This window comes from Equus przewalskii, chromosome 15 (genome assembly GCF_037783145.1).
Source record: "Equus przewalskii isolate Varuska chromosome 15, EquPr2, whole genome shotgun sequence".
Taxonomy (NCBI): Eukaryota; Metazoa; Chordata; class Mammalia; order Perissodactyla; family Equidae; genus Equus; species Equus przewalskii.
In genome coordinates, this window is record NC_091845.1 from 83830474 (window position 1) to 83857766 (window position 27293).

The 27293-nt window shown below is 46.5% G+C and overlaps 1 protein-coding gene across 1 annotated transcript; it reads left to right on the forward strand.

Annotated features, from left to right (window-relative positions):
- Positions 1 to 1438: 1438 nt before the first annotated feature.
- On the forward strand, positions 1439 to 26483 carry TM4SF4 (transmembrane 4 L six family member 4). The gene is made up of 5 exons (XM_008526555.2): positions 1439 to 2072; positions 2787 to 2876; positions 14858 to 14994; positions 22671 to 22860; positions 25873 to 26483. The coding sequence occupies exons 1-5, from the start codon at positions 1899 to 1901 to the stop codon at positions 25888 to 25890; spliced, it is 609 nt and encodes a 202-aa protein (XP_008524777.1). The 5' UTR covers positions 1439 to 1898; the 3' UTR covers positions 25891 to 26483.
- The last annotated feature ends 810 nt before the right edge of the window (positions 26484 to 27293 follow it).

The window sequence follows — 27293 nt, forward strand, 5'->3', positions numbered from 1 at the left end:
GATAACAGTCCTTATCTGCTGGTGGGGGGAACACGGCTGGCTTTCTTTGTCTTCCTTCTGCTTGTCTGGGTATCTGACTTTCCTACCCAAAAAAAGTCCATATTATTTTGCAATAAGAAAGGAAAGCACAATTGTTTGTTGTTGCTCAGAAAAAAGTATGTCCCGCCGTATCCATACACTTCACACATAACATCATTCTATTATTTACATTGAAAAGATGATTTTTTTAATTTCTAAAAGGGAAAATCAATTAGGGAGACCATAGCCCGGGTTTTGGTGACACGGTCTTGATTTAAAATCTTAGCTCCTCCCGTTATTATGCTGGAATGACCTTGCCAAATGTACTTAACCTCTCTGAACGGCAGTGTCTTCACTTGTAGAGGGGGCAAGATCCTTTCTTCGCAGAAGGGCGAGGAGCACTTAGAACACTCCTTCACGCTTACTATATAATGCATGCTCAAAAACATTTGCCGTTTTCTTCTCACCCCAACCCTGAGGTCTCGGACAGTATCTTCAAAGATCAGCGAGAACACATTTTGCAGAATCTTTAGAAGGAAACTCAGCATCCATTCAGTCTGACTTCTCCAGAATCCTGTCCGCAGCTTTCCTGGCTCAGGGTCCCTGAGCCTTCCCTGGGAGCAGGTGGCTGACTCCATAGTCGGACAGGTGTCACCATGATAATGATGTTACTTGCTGTTTATTTAGCTAAAATTTGAGCGCCTATAAAATTCTACCTATTGTTCTGATTCTAACCTCTCGACTCTCAATGGAGAATTAGCAGGCTTCTGCTCCACCCCATAGTCCTTCAGCTGTTACGTTAACACCAGTACCAAGCAGGGTCATTGCATAAGGTAGAGGTTGGGCTAGGCAGGGCAGAAAGCTTCTTTAGTGACACAAAGCGAGTTAGTACCTGAATCATGGCCCTGGCAGTTGGCGACATTTCCACTAAGGTCCTCTCACTGCCTCCTGCACCTTCACTGCTCCTCCAGCTTCGTCAGCTCTGCTTCCAGTCAATTCCTCAGCATCCTTCCTCGCCTCTACCCAGCGCCAGCCTTCTTTCCCCTGACCCCTTGTGAAGGTGGAGGCTTGTATTCCTGAGTGGAAGATGTAGCTGAACAAGTTGATGGGGAAAACCGCTTTTGCTAATTCCGTCACACCACGTGAGGAGGGAGGTAGAACTTAATGGAGTCACAAGTACAGAAATATATCAATCAGGCAATAAAATAAAGTTACTCTGATTTTATCCTTTAAAAAAAATTCCTGTAGGCCAGAGCTCAGTGATACCCAGCCAGACCATCGAATTGTTATTTTCATATTAAGGAAAACAGAAGCTCTTTTGGATAACTCTTTTGCATTCCAAGCTGTCAGCGGAAAAGACAAAGACGGACTGTAGACCATTAAGTGCTTCGGAGACACGACTTTAGCTGGGCTGTAACTCAGTTACGCAGTGATTTATAAAGAGCCTGGGGGAAATACTTCTTTATCTGGGCAGGGGCATTGTCAGATTGAGGGTGCAGGAGTTCCAAATGCTGTTTGTTCCAGCTCTGTGTTCGATCGCAACAACGTGAATGTCTTGTCTGTGCTGGTGGATTATTAACAGAGGTTATTGGTCTCCATGGCAAAATGATTGCTCTCAATGTAATCTCATTTATGGGGGTGCAAGTAAAAGGACTTCAGGTCAGAGAGAGTGTATAAATGGCCACCGTCATCGAGGTGCTGCTGCATTTGAGAAGCTGAAGCAACTCCAAGGGCACGGTGCACAGGCCGATTGGCTTCTCAGCCCCGAAATACGGATTGGACTGGGGACGCTCTCCAGGACGCTCTGGCGACACCTTAGAAGAGACCCGTGAAGGACGCGCTGAGGCCTTTTCTCGCAGCTCGCCCCCGTCCTTGCCAGCATGTGCACTGGGGGCTGCGCCAAGTGCCTGGGGGGCACCCTCATTCCCCTCACTGTGTTTGGCTTCCTGGCTAATGTCCTGTTATTTTTCCCCGGAGGAAAAGTGATCGACGACAACGTCAACCTTTCGGACGAGGTCTGGTTTTTCGGAGGAATATTAGGAAGCGGGGTCTTGGTGAGTAGGGAAGCCCTAAAATCCCTCTGAAGAAAATTTTCACCCCATCCTTTTAAAATTGAGTACTTATTGACCGGGAAGGTATTTAGTTTCTAACAAAAGCCTACGTGTTGCATGACAAAGTCAGTGTCTTTCTTTTTCCCTTGTCCATTAGGACCTGATGAGGATGTGTCCACTAAGTTTATTAAGTACTGAGTCCCCAAGCATGGGCTGGCAGTTCTCAGGGGTCAATTGAATTCCACAAACCAAATGGAGGGCCACATAATTTCTTTATTCTAAAAGGATAGTGGGGGTGGGGAGGAGCTGGACACACACTTTCTAGCAAACTGATTGACTGAAGGCCTCCCAGAGCAGCAGGTGTCAGTGGATCCCCTCCACTCGGGCACTAATGATTTCTCTACCCCTGTTTGCAATAGAGGGTGGGAACCTTGGGTTCAGAAAGAGAGACTCGCTTTTCATGACAGTTGTGGACAACTTGTCCTAACCCACATCCAAATGGAAACTTAAGGTGTCAGATCTTGAAATCTTGCTTCGCTGAAGCTAATGGCACCTGCATACTCACTACCACTCTTAGACCCCACAGCCCTGCTCTGTCCTTGCCATACCCTCTGGCCACTGTGTTCCCATAGTGGATGTGGCTGCTCACACAGCCAGGCAGGCATGGCCCTCCCTTAACAGCCCGGACCCGCTCTGAGCTGCTTCTCTTGCTGGTAGATGATCTTCCCGGCGCTGGTGTTCTTGGGCCTGAGGAACAATGACTGCTGTGGGTGCTGCGGCAACGAGAGCTGCGGGAAGCGATGTGCGGTGAGTCACGGGGGCGGCCAGCAGAACGACCCAGGGTGCGCTGTCTCCTTGTGCTGGGCATCTCGGGGGTGGGACGAGTTGCCAGCCCCAGGTAGGATTCTGGGGGCAGCTGGTGCAGGCACAAAGATGGGGTTCTTCTCGCTGGTGCAAAGTAACAAGAATAACACAATTTTCAAATACCATCGCCCTCAAACTTGAAGGGTACAGGTACCATTTTAGGTTTTACAAATAGGCAGGGATGTCAGAGCTACAAAATTAAAGTGATGCCGTATATAGAATGCAGGCTTGGAAGGCAGGGATGGGCTGTAAGTCTCCCTCCGCCACCGAGGGGCCCTGAGACTTTGGGCAAGACCTTCGTCTTCTCTGGCTCTGCAGTGCCCCATCTGTAAAGGGGGGCTGGGGCGGGATGACAGATGGTAACTTCGTCTCACGAGGAGTCCTCTCAGCTCCCCATCCAACCCCTGCCAGGGGCTCAGCCCCAGAGGCCCAGCACTTGCTCATGTCTCCCCAGGTTTTGCCTCCAACTTCTGTTCCCTTTCTTTTTCGTGCCACCATCCCTCTTCTAGCAGGCGAGCCAGAGAGGCAGGGCATCGCCATTCCGGGGGGAGTGGGAAGCTGCCGGGACATGGGGGTGAGTCCCAGTTCTGCCACTGCAAGTCCCTGCCCTGCTCTTGTCTCCCTTTGCTGGTCTGTAAAATGAGGACGCCGCACCAGATGCGAATTTCCCGAGTTTAGGACAAGCTCTGCTGGTACACTGATGGGCTCTCTTTCAGTAACATAGAAAGTCATTCCCTTTTCCATTCCCCTTCAATCTCTTTGATTCTATCAAGAAAAAAAATCTTATTTTGATGGAAATAAGTCTTTACTACATCTAACACTTCGTAATCTCCCTTTCTAACAAAGGGGGAACAAGTCTCGAGCTCCAGGAATGCAAGCGACGTTAATGAAAAAATCAATAATATTGTGTTTGTGTTTGCTAATGATTCTAGTCTTTTGTGCATGTTGGTGACATAAATGAATAAAATAGAGTTTACCTAAAGAAAAATATTAAGAGTTCAGGTACATTGATATAGCAAAAATGAAGAAGGTAGAACTGAAATTCCTGGCTGGCTGACGAGTGAGGCCAGCTTCTGCTGTCATCTCCAAGGTTCATGTCTGTCTGGGAGGCTCAGGACCCCAGTGAAGAGCTGGACACACCCACCTTAACTGCTTTACAGGGAAGGGGTAGCCATCTGTTCTGGAACAGAATCGTTTCTAGCATTCTTTCTCATCATTATTTGCTCATTTATTCAATCAAAAAAGATTTATTGAGTACATATGAAGGGCTGAGTCTGGGGCTCTGTTCACACAATTACAGTTTTCCATGTGAAATCAAAGACCATTCAAAGAGAATGTTCTCACCTTCTTGACACCATCATGAGTCCCAAGGAAGCACTGATGATTATTATTATAGCATGTAATCATCATTTACAAAGATATGTAAAAATTAACCACAATTAATCTAATTACATAGCATAAGTTATATATAATATGATACTTTTACGTAATTACTTATAAAGGAATAGAAAACATATATATCTCATTTTCCCCTTGAAATGTAATTCCATCATAGCTTGTGGACTTCGTGGAGGGATTCGTTGGAGATGAGAATTTGAAAGAAATTAGCAATTAAGGAAATTGGATGAAAAGAAAAAAACAGTCATTGTTACCGAACCAGGTTCGTTTTTGCCCACCGCCCGGAAAGCCAAACACCGAGACCACAAGATTGCAGCAGAGACAGGATTTACTCACAAGGCAGCCACGTGAGGAAGCGAGAGCAGGAGCCTCAAACTAGCTTCCCTGAAAATGGGGACTCAGGGATATTCATGGGATGGGGCAGGGTGGTCTGCAGTGTGGAGAGAGGTGATTGGAGGTGAGGAGAGGTGAGGTAATGACGATCTGCGCGAGCGTGCTCAGACGCCACGCCTCTTCGTAGGACCCACGTTCACAAAATGGCGGCATTAGCATGATCTGGGGGTGGAGTTTTTAGCCACTTGACATCAAAAAGTCGGCTATCGGACATCTGCATGGGCCCAGTTGATGAGTTGGTGGTCTCAACTGGCCTGAAGTGGACAAAGGGGTTCTAATTCCTGAAGAACAGCTCACACACCCATCACCATGGTGACCCAGGCTCCAGGGAGACGTTATCTATAGCAACGTAGTGGAGTCAGAGAGCATATTGCCTAAGCAGCACAGTTAACAATGGAGGGTTAAACAGCTAAAAGCTAGTATCGGTAATTGCAAAAAGGAAAAACCCTTTAGTTCCTAGCTACTTAATCATCAATGGCTAACTCTCTGCCAGGTTCAATCCCTCCTATTCTTTGGTATTCCTCATTCTTGAGGGATTTGGGGCAATGACCAACCTAGCTACTTCCTGCTGAATTGGGGCATAGATCTGGATTAGAGGAACGAAACTGTTTAGGACTCATTTGGAAATATTCTCTTGTTCTTGGCTTCATGTTGACATTTTTATACTAGAATTTTGTATCCTGCTCAACAGTTTTGGAACACTAAAAGCACATTTTTTAATCAAGTGTCCGACCAGCAGGATAAGAAGTATGGAAATTTTAACACTCCCTGAAAATTTGACCTAATCCCAATGAGGCCTCCATCTGATCTCCAGATGCAGGCAGACATCTGGTCTCAGTTCCTGATGGTCTTTTGTTTTACCGGATATGCAGAGACCAGAGCAACGCCCTATACCCTGATCTTTCAGTTGTTATTGGTCATTGATGACAGCCATCAGCACAGACTCTCTGGCGGGGGGTCATCACATCCCTAAGGAACTCAGAGGAACAGAGCTATCAACTTACAGCAGCTGGGAAGGTCCATAAAATCTACAGAGCCTGTCTGGGTTAGTTAATCAGAGATCATTCAAAGTTTCAATGTGGTTTCTTTCCTACAATATGGCTTCCCTTATGTCAACCTTATGTTGACCAGGGTCATCATTGCTTAGAAATCTAATCTCATTCCCTGGTGTTGAGTGGAAGGCTGAAGATTAGTGCATATAAAACAAAGGTTCTGCTTATTTTTTGCTTTTAGGTTTGTATATATAACCACAGTGAGAAGTGAAATAGTATTTAAAGCATTGTACAAAACGTGTTTCTTAACTAGATTTAAGTGAAGTCCAAGAGGAAGGCAGAAAAGTCATGTTTTTACCAACACAGTTGAGTCAACAGGACCTGAGACATTTGGTCTGCCCATTCCAGTTGTCCATCTGGGCTCCGTAACCCCCGGGGGGGTCTGCCCTTAGTGTGCCTTGAGGAGGACACCTCCAAGTGACCAGCGGACTCTCCGGAGGGTCTGTGCCCACCAAAGGACCAGCCATGCCGGACTTTAAACCGAGGCAACCAGTCACAGCTGCCCCGGACCAGGGGTGACCACACTCCAGGTGCACAGCAGAGGATTTCTTGTTTGGGGTTTGTTTGCTTTTTAATGAGCTGCCAACTTTTAAAAATTGAGAGATTTCACACAAAAAGTAGCTAGATCTCTCCCTTCTTTTTCAAAACATTAAAACTTAACCTGTTACTCCTGGGCCTGTGTTTTGTGACACAGTGGCCTCCGCTGGGGATGGCTGAGCTCTTCCTTTAGGGTCCCTGCCCCTGGGGGCCACTGAGATCATGACTCTGCTTTAGAGATGTGTTTCCTTAATGTTCTGAAGATCTGGAGCACCAAGCATTAGTCATTTTTTAAAGAAAAGTATTTACAAACATTTTGTCAGAAAACAGAAAGAGCATACTTTGGTCGGTCCTATAATGCTGAAGATTTGAATTATTTTTCCAGATGCTCACAGGGTTCCCCTCTGGGTGTTAAAGGAACACTGGGCTTCTGTGGCACATTAACAAATCCTGCTGCGTAGACAGGCCAGTGAGGCAGAAACAGACCAGGCCAAGCTGGTAGGTTAACTCCTGCTGCCGTCTCCACGGCCTTGCTGTCTATCACTTGTTTCCTGGCCGTGCCCTCTCCTTTCTTCTCTGCTATGTCTTTCTGGAATATTCCCCAGAAGGCAGCTGCATCACTCTCTTCCCTTTCCACGGGCAGTGAAATCAGGACAGAAGAATCAATAGCAGAAGAGGATGCAGTGGCTGGAGAGATAAAACAAGACAATGAGCTGGAAAAAATCTTCAGATCACTTGATTGACAGCTCCCGAGAAACCAGAAGGCTGTAAGCTCTCCTCAGAGGCAGAGGAGACTGGAGCCCAGCCCCAGGGATCCGCACTCTTTTAAGTAAATTAGGCTAAACAAGAGCCGAGAAAAGTGAGCCCTGGGGCAAAAACTGTGAGGGGAAGGTGGCTTGCCTCCAAGGTGTGCTTGGAAAACCCTGCCCTGAGTTTGTCTTGAGGTCTCAACCTCTTCCTGCTCGAGGGCCGTTCTCAGTGGCCCCCTGCCAGCTTATCTGTGGCTGGTCAGGGTCGCCTGCCCTCTAATCCTGAAAAAAATGGATCTCTCAGGGTCCACTGGCACAGCTGAATAATTTTATCAACTCATTCATGTTAAGTATGTGCTTTACTAAGAGCCTTTTGAAGACACTGGCCTTGCCTCAAAGGAGTGTCTTTAATAATGAGACTGAAGGCAGACTGATAAAGGAGATATTGAGGGCAGGCAGGCAGGCACTGCAGCATCCTTAAAGCGTATCAGGGAGATAAAGGCCCACCACACCCACAGGCAGGGCCAGATGGTCGACAGGCCTGCCTGGGAGGACGATCTTGGTCAGGTGGTGAATTAGTCTGCTCGTTGCAGCCAGCACTTCCTCCCATGCCTGGCTCAGCAGTGCCCCCCAGGGACGCCTGCTGTGCGGGCTCTTCTGCAAGGAGCGCTTGCTTCTGGAGGCCGAAAGCAGGGACTCCCTGAGATCTATCTCTGGGTTCCTTGGAATGACAGCAAGTGTGAGGGACATTTAAGAAAGACAGTTCTTTTGAAATAATAGATTATCTTGAAAGAAGAAATAAAGTATGGAACCCTATTTCTTCACTAAATGGTTTTTATCCTTCAAAATCCTCTGCTGTCAAATGGATCACTAAGGGCACTGCGGGGATGGGGGAAGATGTTGCGAGCATTAGCGTGCAGGGAAGGGGCGAGGGGCACCAAGTGCCTGGGGTGCTGAGGACACACGGTCCTCAATAAGTGCTCGTTGGATGAACGAAGGACCTGAACCCTCAGGAGGAATTTCAGGTGACTTCATACTTCATCAGGCTCAATTCTCACCATACCCCTTTGAGTCAGGCATTAAACTCCCCATTTCATAAATAAGGAAACTGAGGCGCATGCAAGTGAAGCTTCTGACACCCCCACCAGACCTCCCCTTTCCCGAGCTGGCCGAGGCAGGAAATACAAGATGTTAAGGGAAGAGACACTTCAGACAATCTCCATAAGTCTCCTAGAACCCTTGCTGAGGAGGACCCCTCATGCCCACCAGAGATGTCCCCCAACATGTTGCTACTACCCAAGTCTCTGCAAACCCTGTCCCCAGACCACCCACTCTTCCTCCCTTCCGAGCCCCCAGGGCCTCCTCCAGCTGACAGCGGGGGGCATTAATACATGAGGACACGCCTTGGACAGTGGCAGAGCTGGGGTCCGGTCCTACGTCATCTGCCTCCAGAGCCTGAGTGGGAGGAGGTCTTAGAGCTGACACATGGTGAGTCAGAGGGTCTCTGATCCGAGGGTGTCACTATCTTCCATTTCAAGGAAAGTGTCTGCAGGGGGTACATCACACACGTTTCCTTAGCAACGTGAACAGGACACGTGTGCTGAGCAACCGTACAGGAATTCCTCTGCTTACTCGTCTTTTTCTGTCCAGATTTATGCTCCCTGTATGTGTGGAAAGTAAGAGTGTGTGAGGATATGATAATTAAAATATTGCAATACAATAATGACATTTATCAAGTGCTTGTCATTGTCATGGGAAATTATCCAAAACTTGGGGATAGACAAAAGAGATTTCTGGGTATCCTGTCGGTGAAGGGCATTATGCAGCAGCCTGCCCCACCTGGGGTCATCTGAGTTCCTAGAGATGTGCACTGTGATTCCCTAGTGCCTATTGATTAAGCTATCTGACATGTCATGATCTCCCTGAGGATTCAGGAGTATTCTTAGGATTCGGCCATATTTTACAGAAGTGGAGATGAGAACCTTAGAGAGATTGACTTCCCAAGGTCATTAGGGAGGAGCCAGGACGCAGACCCAGATCGGCCTGCCCGTGACCCCTGCCTTGCCCGCTGCCCAGCAGCACCGTCTCCACTCTGTCTCTGTTTAGACTGGGCAGGGCGTGTCCGCGGTACAGACGCTGCAGAGGAAGGCTCCCAACCCAGACTCCAGAGTCTGGCGCCTCCTCTCACCACGCGTCAGCTCTGTTCCCCATTCCTGCGTCTCCTCCAGAGAGAGGCCCGGCCCTCTGCCTGTTTACGGAAATCACCCTGAGTTAGAGCATCTACTCTCTGACATGGTCCACTCGATCTCAGCAACTTTCAACACAAAAAATTTTGTATCATGAAACTCACGATAAATTAAAGTTATTCCAGACTGGTTTTAAGACTGGTAATATCTGTGAGTAGTGAGTTTGGCAATTTTTTTACTTCTGGACAATGAAATTTTTTAAGGCAAAATGACAGAAAACGTACCTTGCTTCATGTGGTTCATCCATTCTGGAAGAGTTCTGAAATACCAGTTTGGGATGTTTGCTTTATTTATCTTAAGGTGAGATACTTCAAATTTGAATACAAAACAAAACATGCCACCTGTAGCTTTACGAAACTGTAACCTGACGCCATTTTTTCTTCAGATTGTTTTATAAAGAAATAGAACATCATTGATTCCGTTGAGCGTCACTGTGTCCCTCGTCTCTAGCGCAGTCCCGTCCCTCCTAAGAATCAGCTTAATCCTGAATTCAGTGCAGATCGTCTCTATGCACTTTTTAAACTTTTACTACCAAAAATCCATTTTTTAAATGTTCTAGACTATGCTGTCCAACACAGCAGCCACTATCCACATGTGACCGTTGAGCACGAGGGATGTGGCAAATCTAAATTGAGGTGTACCATATGTATAAAATACCAGATTTCAAAGAACCAGTACAGAAAGAAGAATGTAAAATATCTCATCTGTAGTTTTTATGTTGATTATATATTGAAATGATAATATTTTGGATATGTTGAGCTAAAGAAAATATATTACTAAAATTAATCTCACCTGTTTTTGTTTCTTACTCTTTTAATGGTGGTTACCAGAAAACTTTAAATTCCATCTGTGGCTTGCATTATAATTCCCTTGGACAGGGCTGGTCTAGAGGATTGTTTGTAACGGGAAAAATCGTCTCATAGATACTTTATGTGACCTGGTTTTTCATTTGCTCAGACTTGCCTAAAGTGAGCAATGTTTCATTTGTACTCATTTTTTGTGTCTTTAAATATTTGCCTGCTAAATTGTTCCAGGCGTGGTATCTACAATCCTTTACTCGCCTCACATAGCGGGAATGCACGAGTCAGATTTCTGCTCTCACTGCCCCCCAGCGGTTGGTGAAATCCTGGGTGATTTTAGCTGAAGGGACCTTCTAGAACCACACGCCCCTTTCTTCTCTTCACCACAGGAAGCCAAGGCTAGACAGGTGGGGGTTGGTGATGCTGGGGGGCTGGAACCCAGGTTTCCTCAGACTTCCAAACTGCCTTCCTGAAAACGCAGTCTTTCTTTTCCATTATAGTAATTTCAGATACTCTTTTGTTCTTAATCAGTAGTTTAATGATTCCTGACTAATAATTAGAACTCAAGACAAAAGTCAAGTAAGCAAAAAGATATTTTTCCCTTATATGTTGTTTTATTTCTGTGAGAGAACCAATGCCATTCACAAGGAAACTCGCAAATAACGGAGTATCTGGTGGTAGTGGCACCGTGTCACTGTGTATTTGAAATACACACAGTGTGTGTCAACGTGTATTTATGTGTGTGTCACTGTGTATTTGAAATACACACAGTGTGTGTCACTGTGTATTTATGTGTGTCACTGCATATTTATGTGTGTGTCACTGTGTATTTGAAATACACGCCGTGTGTGTGTGTGTATTTGAAGGGGTGGAAGGTACAGGACCCTGGACTTGGCGGGGAGGAGACCCTGGTTCTTAACCTAGCCCAGCCACCTCCTAGATGTGTGACTTGAGAAAGTCACAAGACCACGAGATTTGGCAGCAAGTGGCCATGGACTGACCCCAGTCCTAACACTTTACTCTGTGTTTGACTTAGAGAAATTATCTTAATTTCCAGTAGTCTTAGTTTCCTGTCTGGATATGTAGATAATAACACTCACCTCTGTTGAGAGGATTAAATGAGATAATGCATCCAAGGCTTTCATGGTTTGGAGCTATTTTTATTAGCTAGAAAGTGAGATGATTGCATTCCATGGTTTTTGAGATTTTTTTTTTAACAAAAATATAACTGTAAGAATATGTAACCATTTATTTAGTGGAAATTCTGGCTTTTGAAGACTTTTAACCAGTTTTAAGATGTGACGGACCCTTCCTTCATAGAATCTGTTTTTCATTGAAACAACCCAATCCATCACAAAGGACCCCATGTCAAAAATGTTTCCAGCCCGCTCAGAACCTCCCGCTGAAAGGATGAGAGGCAACATCAGAAGAAACCCCTGTGAGAGTGAGCTTTCCATGGCTGTGCTGGGACGTGGGGGCCGCACCCAGTTGTACTAGCTGCGTCCGACTGAACAGCAGTTCGGCTGCAGTGTGTGTGTGGAGGGGGGCTCAGAGACTGCGAACTAGCTAGATAAGCTCTCGCTTAATCGGAGCAGCATTTCCCAAAGTGTGTTCTTGCAAGAACTCACAGAAAAAAGTTACAGGTTCCTGAGATTGGACAACTCTGCAAATTACCATATATACCCAAATATAAGGCAATACTTAATCTAAAACAATCTCTTATTTCCCATAAAGAAGTTTCAAAAAAAGCCCTTGACTAACATTAATACATATGCATATTTAAAATCACATGCTGTAGAAAAGAATATAAAATCATTTTAATACACTTATTTTGAAATATTACTCCTCCCCACTCATTTATTTTTAAATATATTCGTGCGTCTTTGACATCAATGTCTTTGCTGCAACTAACGACACCTTTTGAGCCACACAAGTTTCCCACAGCCCATCTTCTCTTCCATTTCAGTTTGTACAGACATTTTTGTATCCATGTATGGTGCAGTCAGTTGAAATTTCACCCTTAGTCACGAATATCCATTTACCTAAGACAAAGGCGGTAAAACATGCCTCTTGCAGGTATGTGCTAACGCTCCTCACAGTTGCGAACACTGAGTGTGCTCATTGTAGGATGCCATTTAAAAGGCGTGTTACCTATAATGTCCAGAACTAGGAATTGTGAGGTCAACTTTCCTAGAATTATTAATAAATCTGTGTTATGAAACAAATCCTTAAACAATTCTGTCATCTAACATGAGTTGTTTCTGACTAATGTCTTCCCCACGCAGTACCTGGCTGTTCACATAAAGTATCTGAGAAGAGCCTGATTTCCCGGCACATGGACTAAGGGCTCAACTCCAAGGCAGTTCCCGTGCTTCTGAGGGACGATTCGAGAGCTGATCATTTTCCCAAAGTTCCAGCATACAGAGTGTGTCTGCTTCTTGGAGGTTCACACACATGAGCGTATCACAAAGATTCTTAGAAGTACAACAGGAATAAAACCTATTTAACTTTATGTAATTCAGCAATTTATAAAATTATTCAACAAAACATTCTTTGGAAAACAGATTGCCTGTTCTAATGTGATAAATTGACCAAAATTTTCATCTACTTGTGACCTAGATTATATTTATACATATTCTTGATGGTGATCATGGATTTAGGATAACCTAGACATAAGAATTAAGGGGCGAAATATAAATAATGATTAATATAAAACCTTAATCTTCAGCCAACAAGTAGTTGTGTGGTGCCTTTAAGAAACTAGGAAGAAGGAAAGCCGTACAGATGGTGGTAGGGGTGGAGCAACGTCCGGTCTTCAGATAACTCACTGTCCACGCTTCAAGGAGCTGGGGCTCTGGTTGGGGAAGACAGACAACACGTGGAGCATTAATGTGTCACAAGCACTGTGCTGTAACAGCAGTTTATACAGGAGGAGGGAACGGTCGGTTCTGCCTGGAAAGTCAGACAAGGCTCCATGCGGCACGTGGGGCCAGAGCTCAGTCTTGGAAAGTTGCCCCCAAAATACATTTATGTATGATAGGAAAATAAATACCAGCTAAAGTGGAACTCCAGTATCACAGAGACCCCGATCCCGGGCACGGTCAGGTCCTCTCCTCCCAAACATCTCCTGTATCAGATTGGCAGTAACACAGGAAGAGGAAAGGGGGCCTGCATAACGTTTGCCTTAGTTTGTCACGTCTAGTTTTACGACGGACCTTGTAGGGGGGCTTCATCCTGCCCCTCTATGGACGAGAAAACTAAGACTCTGAGGGTACGCTCGTTATGCAGTCATCACACAGAGAAAAGTAGCAAAGATGAGGCTGAGCCTGCATCTGCTGACTTTCAAACTCCTGTGCTGTGCGTTACACCGTCATGTCACCAAAGTAAGAGAGGTGATAACTTTTCCACCCCTATTTCCATCCAAAATTATTAATGCTTCCATGCTACTCTGCAATTACTGCTTAGAATGGATGATGCATCTGTGGGCCTAGTTTTTTCACCCATAAGAGGGCGTTAGCCTGGATGGGCTCCAGGATTGTGTCTGCCTTTCAGATTCTACAATTCTATTTTGATTTTATAATTCAAAATAAGAAAGATGTTCATACAATCTATTTTTCACTAATTAATCTCTGTCATATAAAAATCTTCGAGGGCCAGCCCGGTGGTGTAGTGGTTAAGTTCATGCACTCTGCTTCGGCAGCTCAGGGTTTGCAGGTTCAGATCCTGAGCTTTGACCTGCACACCACTCATCAAGCCATGCTGTGGCAGCGTCCCACATACAAAGTTGAGAAAGACTGGCACAGATGTTAGCTCAGCGACAATCTTCCTCAAGCAAAAAGAGGAAGATTGACAACAGATGTTAGCTCAGGGCCAATCTTCCTCAAAAAAAAAAAAAAATTAAGAGGCCAGCCCCGTGGCATAGTGGCTAAGTTCAGTGCCCTCCACTTTGGCGGCCCAGGGTTCAAGGATTCAGATCCTGGGCACGGACCTACACCACTTATCAGCTGCGCTATGGTGGCAACCCACCTATGAAATGGGGGAAGCTTGGCATGGATGTCAGTTCAGGGCTAATCTTCCTCAGGAAAAAAAAAAATTTAAAAAGAACTGAAATTGTTGGGCCTATGTAACCTGAAGAGGAGAAACCTTTCAGAGGGCGGAAGGGGTGGAGAGATGTAAAATATAAAATATTTTTATGTAAGATATAAAATATCTTCAGATATTTTAAAGTCTGCTACCACATGGAAAAGATGTTGGACTTAAGCTTTTTTACCTCAAGGAATGTAACCAGGACCAATGAGAAGTTCTAGACTTCTCCCCTTTCTCATCAGCAGAACCCGCCTCCCACCTGAGACCCACAGTGAGGTAGCCTCTGGGAGATGACTGGACCAGAACGCTTTTAGGATTGCTTCCAATTCTAAGATTCTTTGATTCTGTAATAGCCTGGCCTTCCACGTTAGCCCTTCATAGGAAGGAGATTCTCTCCTGAATGAGGTTAAAACCATGGCTCAAAGAAATCAAACCACAGCTAGCACTTCAGTCATCAATGAAAAAGCTATGGGGCTGCGGGTGCAGAAGGGGACACCAGACGCCAAACTCCTTCTGGGAGACCCCACAGGCCCCCCCACTGTAAAGATCGGCTCCTACGCGGTCGCTCCCTGCAGTCTGCAGGCGCGACCGCAGGCTGCGTAGGTGCGCCCTCTGTGACCTCTGGGCCACTGAGGAACCTGGCTGTCTCTTCTTCTCTTCCAGATGTTCACCTCCACAATATTCGCTGCGATCGGATTCTTGGGTGCTGGATACTCGTTTATCATCTCGGCCATCTCCATCAACAAGGGTCCTAAATGCTTCACGGTCAATGGCACCTGGGCCTACCCCTTCCACAACGGGTAAGACACACCCTGCAAGGCCCAGGTGTCACCACGGGCACAGGCAGATCAGCAGCCGAGGGGAGACACGGCACATATCTGTCACCTCCGTGTGCAAGTCTCAGGCATGCTGCCCCTTTGAGGTGGGGCCGGAGTTGTGCAGCGGAGGGAGGTTGCACAAGGTCTCGCCTCTAACTGCTCGTTGACAGACGCCAGGGGAAATAACTGAAACTGGGCGCCCTGGCTGGCCGGAGGGAAGGAGATATGTGGCGCCACCCCTCACACGCAAACATTTATTAGCAGCAACAGGAGGCAACTAAACATGTTCGCAAACAGAAAGTAGTGGCCCCATTGCAAATCTCATACTAGAAACCGAGGATGGCAGCCCACCGAGAAAATGCAAAGGCTGTCAGTGACGGCCCGCAGGGTACAACAAAACAACCCCTTACAGAAAGCACATCTATGGAAGAGGATGTTGAAAACCCTGCAGGTTCTTCCCGAGAGTTAATGATGATAGACCTCATTAAAATAACCCTTGATGTTTTCATGGGGCTTTGTAGTTTATGAAGAACCTTTTGAGTTTTACAACTTTGTAATTTAATCTCCAAGGCAGCTTCCGGAGGCAGTCAGTCCGAGCCAAGGCAGGTGTAAGGCTGGCTTGCTGAGAGCCACACAGCCAGCCAGGGGCAGACCAGGGCTCAGACTCGTGGCTTCTGGCCTCCAGTCTCTGTCTTGTTGCATCACGCGCGCTTCTGCCCCCGGCCTGCACCGTCCAATCCAGCAGCCGGGAGCCACACGTGGTTCTTTAAACCTCAGTCCATTTAAATGAACAAAGGTGAAAATTCCTCACTCACGCTAGCCATATTTCAAGTGCTCAGCGGCTATGTGTGGCTGTCGGTGAGTGTGCTTGGCGCCTCGGTCATAGGCGTTTCATCCCGCAGACAGCCCATGAGAGGGTGCTGCACCGGACTCCAGCCTCCAGGGGGCTGGGGCCGCTTCTGTGTTGTTCCCGTCACAGCCCCTCTGCCTGGCGCAGTGACAGACACACCCAGGGGGTCAGGAAATATGGTCTTTGGGTCCTCCTGCACGTGGAGGATGGGTCCATGCCTAAAAAGTCTATAGGACACCACTTTATTAGCTCAAACCCTATGTATTGATATATAGTGAGTCTAAAGAACCCCAAGAACAGTCTTTAGAGGGTACCAGTTCTGTTATCATGCGAGGTCTCAGTTTGTTCACAACAAATATCACCCCCACGCTGCTCTGCAGTTAAACAGGGGTACGAGGCCTCTAACATCTTCACATCTCAGGCGGCGAGTCCCAGAGCTACTGAGTTGGCTGTGGAAGGGCTCTCACCTCACAGAGGACTGTTGGGGTTCCACTGCCATGAGCACAGAATTCAGACACCAGAGGCTGAGCAGTCCCCTGAGGTCCTCCCGATAGCTCACTCTCTCCCACCTGCGGCTGTGTCTGTGGAGCTACAGACTACGTGTTCTTTCAAGGACCCTTATCCTATTATTCCCACCAATGGCCTCAGTGCTGTATCGAACGGGTTTTCTATCTGTTCTGTTACATGATGGATGCTGCCCTTGATAAACTGAACATCAGTGAGAACAAATCTACATCCAAAACAAAGGAGGGTGAAAGGAAACATGGCAGATGCCAAGTTACCCTCCAAGGCCGTCCGGCGGTCTCATCTGTGCCAGCGGGAGGGCCTGGCAGATGCACGCCCTGCGTGGGATGGGAGGGGACCGAGGCCCAGGGTCAACAGAGTGACTGCTGGGTCGAGGGCCAGCACAGGAAATGCCAGCTTGGGGGGAGGACAGGAAACCGCTTTTCAAAGTTCTCCGTGTTTGTCCTTGCAGGGAAGCAGGTTTTCATTCCCGTCACGGCCACATACTGCACACTGTTCTGTGCTGAATGCTTCCGTGTATGTTATTCTGTCTATTCCTCACAACAACTCACCCACCCAATAACAAGTATCAGACTAGAGCAGGTTAACAATACAAACAGAATAAACTGTGCAGGCAAACAGGAACGTTCCAGAACCCTCCATCCTCTGCTCGCTGGATGGCTTTGATAATTATCTTAAGGGAGGAAGATCTGAACACTTAGACATCTGCATAGTGGCTTCAAACTATCATATGATCAAAACTGCCGGTATGGGGTGAGTTACAAAACCATAGATACCACACTTTCCGGGGCATTTAGAGGATAAGAGTGATTCCTGGTTTTTCCCTCATGTCCCCAAGGTAGAATTTAATCCCACCCAACACGTAAGTCCACTCTCCACTAAGGTGGGAAACAGGCCCCAGTTCAGGGCCCGGGGAGTGGTCTCCGTCGTCCTCCGCCACCTTGCAGGTCTCCTCTGTGTCCCGTCTTCTCCGACATCCTCCTCCTGTCCTCTGAGGCCAGAGCTCACGTTCCCTTTTTGGCCTCCTCTCCCGCTGCCAGCTCTAAACCTTCCCTGAGCCAGGGGCTCCCCTTGACCGTCCTGGGACAATAACCCAGCCTCCTGTGGCTTGTGTTTTCGGTCAACAAAGCGCTTTCAGCCACAGTGTCCCATTCAATCCTCACAAGAGGCCTGTGAGATTAGTTAACCCCCCTCCAGGCGAAGAGAGTGAGGCCCAGAGAGGACAAGTGACTTGCCCCAAAGAACACTGAGTCCAAGTTTCCTGACTTCGAGGCACAGTGCTTTATCTAGAACACAACTGCTATTGGTTCACACTATCTGCCTTTGTAGAGATTCCACCTAGCAAAGCTCGGGGACCTTTGTCTCCAATCTTCTTTCCTATACCATGGACTCCTTCCCGTCAGGTCCCGTGTGGAAGCAACGTGGCCGTCGTCCTGCTAGCTGCAAACCTAACGCACACACAGCTACCTAGTGAGTAGAGAGGATGAACCACCATGTGAGCCCGAAAAAAAGGACGGGACAGTGGTCTCTCTTCCTTTATCATCAATAGTGGCAGTGGGAGCCGCTCCCCTCTCCTTCTCCTCCCCTTCCTCCTCCTCTTAACAGTTAAGGGCTGTGTTCTGCACGCATTATCATACTTAATCTTCCTAATAAATCTGAGGAGAATTCGTATCCCTCCAGTAGGAAAATGAAGTTCAAAAAGGTTCATTTGCCCCGGGCTGCACAGCTAGTAATTAGTAGAAGGAGAATTAGAAACAAAACCCTTGGCAGCACCCTGCTTTGTGCTGAAGCCTGTCCCAAACATGGAGCAAAGAAGGGCAGACATGGTCTCCACCCCATGAGCACATGGTCGGTTAGGGTGACAATACAGGACATGCTCGCAGCACAGAAAGCGGTGAGATGGAGGAGTGTGAGGGGAACTTCTTCGAGAAGGTGACATGGGCTGGCTTGCGGATGAGCAGAAGTGTGCCTTCCAGGAGGGAGGGGAAGCCCGTCTCAGGCAGAGAGCGGCAAGTCCTGAGGCAACCACGGAGAGGCCCGTCCTACTCAGTGAACGTCAGGACCCCGTGTGGCTGGAAGCTCAGGGTGAACGTGGGGAGAGGAGCTGAAGGGGACGCCACATGAAGGGGAGACTGAGAGGCAGCCTGGATTCAGGACGTCAGGGAATGGCAGAGGACTTCAGGCAGGACATGCCACAAACACTTGGGAGTTTTACAATGATTGTGATGGGAGTGACACGGAGGATGAACAGAAGGGCCCAGTAACTGAAGACAGAGCCAAGGAGGAAGTTGGAGAAATAACCCAGGTGACATCATGAGCATCTGCAAGGCCGTGGCGTTGGAGCTCAAAAGAGGAGGCACAGCTCAGACGGAATCATCAGGATGTGATGAGGTGGAGGGGTAGGGGGAGGTCAGCAAGGCGGACTCTGAGATTCCACCTTGGGGCACAAAATCCAGGGCTCTTCAACGCCATAGAATTTAGCACTGTTTTCTTCAGAAATGTTTGTTGGCGACTACATTAAAGGGGCAAAGACGCTTAACTTTTTCTGCCATGAGAACCATACTGAGGAGACATCCCAGAAGGAAAAAGAAACCTGGGAGATTTCGAAGCCTCTTGGCTTCTTTGAAGTAGGACCTTCCCCATCCAAGGTCTTCCTTTCTAAGACAATAGCCACCTCTGCTGACCCTGAGCTGCTGAAAGGGAAGCAGCTTACAGGGGCCTGGGACTGCTGTGCGGGGAGAGCTGGAGGAAGGGCCAAGGACGTGCAGCAGTGGGGAGGGCCAGGGACACAGCCAAACACAGGCCCCCCCAGCCAGGCCACCCTCCCTCGCCACTCCCTCAGGAAGGAGGTGGGTGGCCAGGGGAGCACTGGCCTGCCAAGACACAGGCTAAATACAGCTCAGCGGTCGGCCTGGCCTTTCAGCGAAGACCATCTGCATCCGCAATTCAAGGATGACTTATGAGCAAGGAGCCACGTTCCCTCACGCTGGCAGCCACATCCAAAGGGTCACATGGGATCGACCACACATTCCCAGCTTTCAGGAAGCAGGAAACACCCACGGATGTTAAGAACTGGCTTTGCCCTTGGCCTGACTGGACTTGGGGTCCAGTACCACCTCTGTCACACACCAGGGGTGTGACCTCTCAGCTCTGCCTCTGTGAAATGGGGTAACAGCAAGGCCTAGCTCACAGCTTCAGGCAAGAGTGGAATAACGTGATGTGCATACAGCCTGTGGCACAATGGCTGCCAGGTACCGCCCGCCTCATTCTTCGTTTTCATGAATGTAACTCACTATCATGAATGGAATTTATTATTATACATTAGAACCTTCTAAAATCTTATGCCTTTATAATGATTTCATGATTTAATTTCAATCTTTTCAACCAGCCATGTGAAGCTTCAAGGAGAATCATCTCTTTACCACGGCGTAGGTAAACCTTGATGACACACTATTATAGATGTATTGTGTAAATCGAATTTCACAAGAAATCATGTTTCAAATATCCTAAAGGGATATAATGACTCACATAGAGGGAGTCGTGTAATGATTCAGAGCACTGGCTTTGGAGTCAGAAGAACTAAGATCAAATCCAGGCACTTCCGTTTCTTAATCTGTGTGGTGGTGGACGTCCCTTCCCTCTGTGAATGCTTCCTGAAGGCTACTCCATGGCAGGCGTGGCCAGGTAAAGAAGCACGTCCTTGAGAGATTGGGGAAGGTGACACAAGGCAGCTAGCCAGTGCCCAGCACAAGGGCAGGACCCTGCACATGAAAGCTGCTAGAGCTGGGGACAGACAGAGGGGACAGGGTCTCTGCCTTGTGGGTGTTCAGTCCCGAAGATGGACAAATGGACAGACGATGATGGCAAAGGGGCCTGGTGCTCCATTCCAGAGGGATCACAGTGCCACGAAGCACAGAAGGGTACGGAAGCCAGCTGAGGGCAGGAGGAGCATCAGGGAGTGGGTCCCGGAGGAGGTGGCCCTGAGTTGGCCAGGTCGAGTGGGCCAGGCAAGGCCTTCAGGCTCCCCTCTTCCTTCAGCTGCCTCTGTCGCCAGCAAGAAGTGAGTTTCATGAAACCCGTGGCTTTCTGCTCCAACGTTGACGGCGTTACCGCAGCTCAGGTGGAAATGCCCTTCGCAGGGACGGGATGCTTTAAAACTCCAGTTAAGTCAGTTTACACTGCCTGAGCTCTCCTTGCTTCATAGAATGTGGAAACATGATTAACTGCCGGGCTGTGAAAAATTAGGGCCCCTCTCACCTGGGGCCTGAGAGCTGGACGCAGCAATCATTGTGGGATCTCTGAGAGTCTCAGAACCCGAGTTTGCGGGAAGAGAAGGGCCTGGAAGGCTCTCCATGGTGGTTTGTCGGGGGCGAGGCAGCAGCAGGAGTGGCCTGAGAGGACGTCCAGGCGCCCAGACTCCATCCCGGCATCCGCGTCCCCCGGGAGCGTTTCACAATCTCACCACCAGGAGGTGCTGTCGTCTCACCACTGAACAAACTTCCGAGGAAAGAAGAACTCAGGATTGCCAGTTACTTCCTTTTAGGATCTTTTCTTTACAACTTGTGCCTGGAAAGTATTGTCTCTTTAGAACCTCTTATCATCATCAAGCTTAAAAGTTGTAAAGATAGAAAGGACTGACATGGAAAAGCGCAGAACAGAAAGATGAGTGTTTAAAATTTATCAGTACTGAAAAGACATCTTATAAAACAACACACGGGGGGTGTCATCTCAGTGAACTCGCACAGTTGTGGGGCTGTTGTCAGCCCATTTTACAGATGAAGAAACTGATGCTTGGGGGGGGGGGCGTGGAACGTAGCTTGAAGGAGGAATAGTGAGAGGAATGCTTGGACTCAAACCCAGGTCCATCTGAATCCAAAATCTCAGGCTCTTTCCTTCAAACCAGAGGGCTCCAATTCAGTTAAATAATGCCAACGCCAGCGTCCACGGAGTGCTTGTTGTGTGCTGCGCACTGTTCTATGCGCTTGACTAGGATTAACATTAATCTTCACTCAACCCTGGGACTTGATAGATGAGGGTATTCCCATCATACAGCCAAGTGCACCAGTCACCGCCAGCAAGCAGGAGAACCCCGTTCTTATGGCAGGTGGACCAATGCTATCAACAAGCTTTCACTTACAAATCAAAAGCAAAATGCTTGGGCTTTCCGTTATTCCTTCTGCTCTGTGAACCTCCAGGGCATCTGCCAACATTTCAGAGATTTGTCAAAATTGTAACACAATGTATTTAAAATGTGCGCACTGATGCACAGGAGAATTCCTCAGAAACAGGGGTCGTCAAAAAGATCTGAAAACAAGAGGGTGGATGTGAGTTTAGTAGCCAGATGCCGTTTCCCATTGAGGCCTTGAAAGGACAGAGGACGCACAAAGGAAGAGGGAGGTGCCAGTCTGTGGCTCTAAGAAGGTGAGGAGGAATCGTAATAACCCACAGGATTTCCCACTTTACTTTGTCTTTGTCTTAAAGATAGCATCCTTCGCATTTCTCCTTCAAGGCACAGTGCTCTGTATATTGCAGCGGACTCCTAGTACGTATATTTTATAAATAATTGCAGTTTCTCCTCTTTCAAGGTTTTTGTAGAATATGTTTCAAGGTAGCAGATTATTTCTTCCTTTTAATTAATTAAATCTTTTTGTATGTGGAATCCATGCATGTTAACAAAAATATAGTTGAGTCAAATTCACAATTTGGCTAGAATTAGGCCTTAAAAAAATCAAGCCTTTCCTGTTAACTGTAGACACCATTGTACTGTTTATGGCCGGCAGCCTTGACAGATAACTTGTCAAAAGTCCAAAGGATCTAATGACAATGGGTAGGATCAAGGCCGTGAACATGTGTGAGATTCTACTCCTGGAGCGTCTTCATTTTCCTGGACCCATAATAGGCACTAAACTTACCCATCTTCTTGCTCACCTCACAAAAATCACTCTGTCACTTAGTTGCTGTGTGTCCCAGGGGCAAGTTGCCTGACCTCTCTGTACCTCGATGTCCTTATTTGTGAAATGGAAAAAAAGAACCATAAGCCTTCTATGAGAAATAAATGAGTGAATATCTGTGAGATGTTTAGAACAGGATCTGGCACATAGTCTATACTCAATGAAAAGTTAGGTATTGTTTGTAAAAGTGTTGTCATTATGGAATATTTTTCTTATGGAGCTTATGTTTTGGATGGAAACTATTGCAAAAGAAAACCCACTATGTTGACTTTCTAGTCTCGGGTATTGTGACTTCTTACAGTTGTCACCTTTCTATCCCACGTCCCCGACAGGGATTACCTGGGTGACAAAGCCTTGTGGAGTAAATGCCGAGAGCCTGCCGACGTGGTCCCCTGGAATCTGAGCCTCTTCTCCATCTTGCTGGTCATAGGAATAATTCAGATGCTTCTCTGCGCCATCCAGGTGATCAACGGCCTCCTGGGGACCCTGTGCGGAGACTGCCAGTGCTGTGGATGCTGTGGGGTAAGCTGAGGTCTTTGTCCTTTCTTCTCAGCATGCAAGAGGTCAAGGCAGGCCCGCAGCGCAAATGGGATGAGAATGTGGGGAGGGTGGCGGCTACAGAAAACCAGAGCCAGGCTGGAAAGCCCAGGCAGCCCCCTGCATCAGCTCAGGGATACAGTGACATGGTGTGGCTGGAACCCAGAAGTTCTGCTCTCTGTGCAAGTTAGTGCGCCCAGGCTGAAGCTGACCAGCTTCACAGGTGACCGTGGTTCTGGGGGCAGAGAGTTCCACGTACCTATAGACGTTCATAATAATGTCTTTATGAAGGTCCCCAGGAAGCGGGCACCTGTTAAATGCACATATCGTCAGCAATAACACATCACGGTCTGGCCCCTAATGTTCTCGCTCTTTCCTAAACAGGTCTAGTCAGTGGGCTAAAGTTGCCAAGTGAAATCTGGAGCAGGCCTCAGGGTATTTTCCTTTCCCTGGAAAAGAACAGAACATACCAGTGCAAAGCCGATATTTGGATGAGATTTCTGATAGAGAAGAGAGAAATGGTTCTTAGTGAGGGGGAAAAAAAGGAAACCACTGAGGATTTAGTCTCCAAATAGGATTGCAAATTATCAACAGCAATATGAAAAATAAAAATAACCTGTGGACAGTAAGACAGAGTGATTATTTCGACTAATGACCAAAACAGATCAGGCAATTATTCACACACACACACAGTTATTTAAAACACAGATTGACGTATGAGGAAAAAAATTAAACAGAACCCGAGAGTTCCCCAAATGGGGAATTATGTAAAAAAAAATGTAAATAAAGGTCTAGCTACTTAATATTAGGCCCAAATTTTAAATGATTCAGATAATTTTCTTTAAATTTCTAACAAGCATTATGTGCACTTAGGCCAAAACTTGTGTGTATGTGTACACACAGACATACGCAGAGGTGTTCAGCTGGAAAGTCTGCGTCCCGCCCTTGTCTCCCATCCACAGCTCCCTAGTCCTCCACCAAGGGAAGGGGCTGGAATTTCTCATATGTCCTCTCACAGTTTCTTTTCATTGTTTTCATTCCCCTACCTTAAAAGGATTTTTTTCAAAACTGTAATAATAAAGAAAATGCTTGTGAGAGTGCTATTTAAAAAGAACAAGATGCAAAAACTGTATACAGAATATACAATTATATAAATGAGAAAAACAAACACTGTGAATAGAAAAAAGACCAAAAGGAAATCCAACCAAAATGTTAAATGACAATTGTCTGTTGGTAAGAAGCTTTGACTTTTTTCCTTCCTTCTAACTTACATTATTCACAAAAAGTTTAACAACCATATATTTTAAAATATAAATAAAAAGTTCCAAAAAAGCAACTGTAAAATGCACATATTACAAATAAATTTCACTGACTATTGAGGTTTTGTTCTATAAATTTTCAATTCTATTGTGTTGGATTTAAAATTTTGGATCTTTCAACACAATTGGGGAGAAAAGAAAACTACAAGTTAGTAATCCATAAAAATTACTTTTCTGATAGTTGTTAAGAACATTGAGCATTTGACTCTTGTAATTCATCCAAAATGAACTCATGCTTGCTAAGTCAGCTAGTTTATTTCAAACACTGATATGACTTCTTTTTCTGCTTTCACAGAAGACAGTTATATTTTTTAGTTAGGTAGCAAATTTTTGTTGCAAGATTTATTGGAAATACAACTGCTCTTCAAATAGAAAAAGGTAGTTTACTAAATCTGAGGATCATCTATAAATTTAAGGATATACCCAGAGGTGCCGGTACACTGACTCTTTTCAGGGAGTCATCTACTCAGATACCATATTTTAGCGGTTTTAATGAATAAATCACTTGACAGTCAAGAGAGCAGATAGAGCCCACAGTCGCCAGTGCAGGAGCACCGGGGAATCACAGAGGGTGAATGAACATCACCAGAATTCTCTTCTTCCTCCTTCCATTCCTTCCTTCTTTCTTCTCTAACTTTTGATTTGGAAAACTTCAAATCTACATAAAATTTAAAAGAACAATACAATGAACACCTGTATATTTTTCACCTGGACCCACAAATTGTTAATATTGGCTCACTCTCTTTCCGAACCCTTGGAAGGTAATTTGCAAACATCATGAAACCTCACTACTAAATATTTCAGCGCACATGCGAGCCGCATATTTTAAAAATCAGTCTGCGGAGGATTCCTTCCCTGTCGGCAGCTCGCCTCTCACACAGCTGGTCGGCATTCCTGCCCCAGGAGGACGCTGGGGAAAGACGGGCCCCTGGCCTAGTTACTTAGCCTGAGTGACCTGAGAGCCTAACTTCCTGAGTCTTTGTCACGCCACCGCCTCCTGCCTACCTTCTACAGAGAGTGCAGGTCCACCTCCACCCACTCGGGCAGGAGCATTTACCGAGAGGGTCCCGAGCTGGCACAGTCCTCACCTGAGGTGGGAGATGGAAACGTGCCTTCAAACACGAGCTACCAGATGGGGGTGGGCTGCCAGCTGTGCCGTCTTGGCCAAGTCAGTTGCCCTCACCTCTCTCTTTGCCTGTAGAATGTGGATATTAAACCTACTTCCCAAGTTTCTGAGTGTCTGAACGGGGGGGAAAATATGTGTCCATTTCAGCCATTAGAAGACTCAGGACTTTGTACTGTTTGTTATTTACTCAGAGTATGGAGGTCAGGGAGGCAGCATAGCTCCAAGGTAAAGGAGCCCGACCTCCGGGTTCAACCTCCCGGGTTCAATTCCAGGCTCCTCTACTTACTGGCTGTGGCTTTAGAGACATCCCTGGAGCTCTCTGTGCCTCTTCTCAAAATTATTTTTAATGACAAATGATGCAAAATAAAGTCAAGCTTCAACTCCTATAACCTAAACACAGGTAAGTAATAGAATAAAGCTCAGAAACAAAATCAGAAAAGTGTAGAAAACATTCAGTGGGTGCCCAGCAAGCAGCAGGAGTGATGGGGAGGGGAGAGGAAGAAAAAAAAAGAAGAACAACGTCATAATCAATTACCGTTTTCCACCTTCTAGGGAAATGGGGCCGTTTAAACCCGGGCGGTGAGCAGCTGTGACTCCACGGCATGGAGGACAGGTTAAACGGACTCCCTTCTTCCTCGTCAGTTCCGACCTGCTTCCTACCTGCGAAGCTTAGGGAAGGCAGAGCCGTTCCTTCTTCTTTCCAGCAGCTTAGTCCAACTTCCAATTTTATGTTATTTTCAAATAAAAAAGTTTGGCCACTTAAAAAGTTAGATTGACAAATCTTTCAAATTAGCTTCCTTTGAGAATTGAAGAGCAGGTTCAAAGCAAGTTTTCCACAATTTTTTCTTGAAGTGTGAAAAATGTACAGTCATGCGTCCTGCTACCCTGCTTCTGTGTATATAGAGATGTTCATATCTTTGGGAACTTTACATAATTCAAAGCGGGACAGCACATTAAAAATGAGAAGCTAAAGCCAATTTTTATTTTCAAGATTTATGGGAAAAAAGAATGACTGATGTATCACACATAATTTGTATTTGGTGTCTTTGGGGCTAACGTGTTTGAATTACCTGTGAATAGTCTTTTGAGCCTGCCATCATTTGCTGGGGTTTCTTTATGTATATTAAATTAAAATCCGAATTCAGAGGTAATACAATAATAAAGATTGTGTGTGTTTGGGGAGGGAGAGGCAGAAGAGTAAACGAACACCCTATTTTTCACCTTTTTACAAATGCTTACTTTGATCAAACAAAAATCAGTGTTTTAAAAAAGTTGATTTGTGTAATAATTTTGTCCGCCTATGGCCCAGGATTAAGGTAGTAGGTATTGTTAATGCTAAGTGTTCTACTATGACATTAATTTTGGTTTTATCAGTGAGGCACTAATATGGATCAAGTCCATTCTGTTGATCCGAGTTCAAACCCCAACTTCACCACATACCAGCTTGGGGATGCTGGGAAATGTACTGAGTCTCAGCTTCCCCATCTGTAAAAGGACTGTTGAAAGAAATCAATCATCCAAGAAACGCTGAAGTCCCCCAGGGGTGGAACGAGGAGGCCAGTGGGCTTGCCAACATGTCTGAGGTGCAATAAGGGGGAGCTCAGAGGGAGTTACAAGCCAGGCAGGCTACTTCTGCACCTGCCGAGCCGACAGGCCCCCTGAAGCCTGGGTTTCTCATCGTATCAATAGAGTAATTCCCAGTCACCGACTGAGCGCCGTCCGCCTGGGGCTACACATGGAAGGCACAAAGAGTTACACGCTCTGATTTTGCCCTTGCTACAATGAGAGCTCTGAGATCAGAGATTGCACCTGGCACTTAACAGGCAGAAGGAAGAAAGGTGGGTAGATAGACATGTAAGATCTCACTGGGGAACTATAAATACACACACACATTAACACACACACTGACGCATGGACACAGTGTTTCAATTCACTTTGGACCGTTGGTTTTCAAACATGGCTGATGGTCAGAA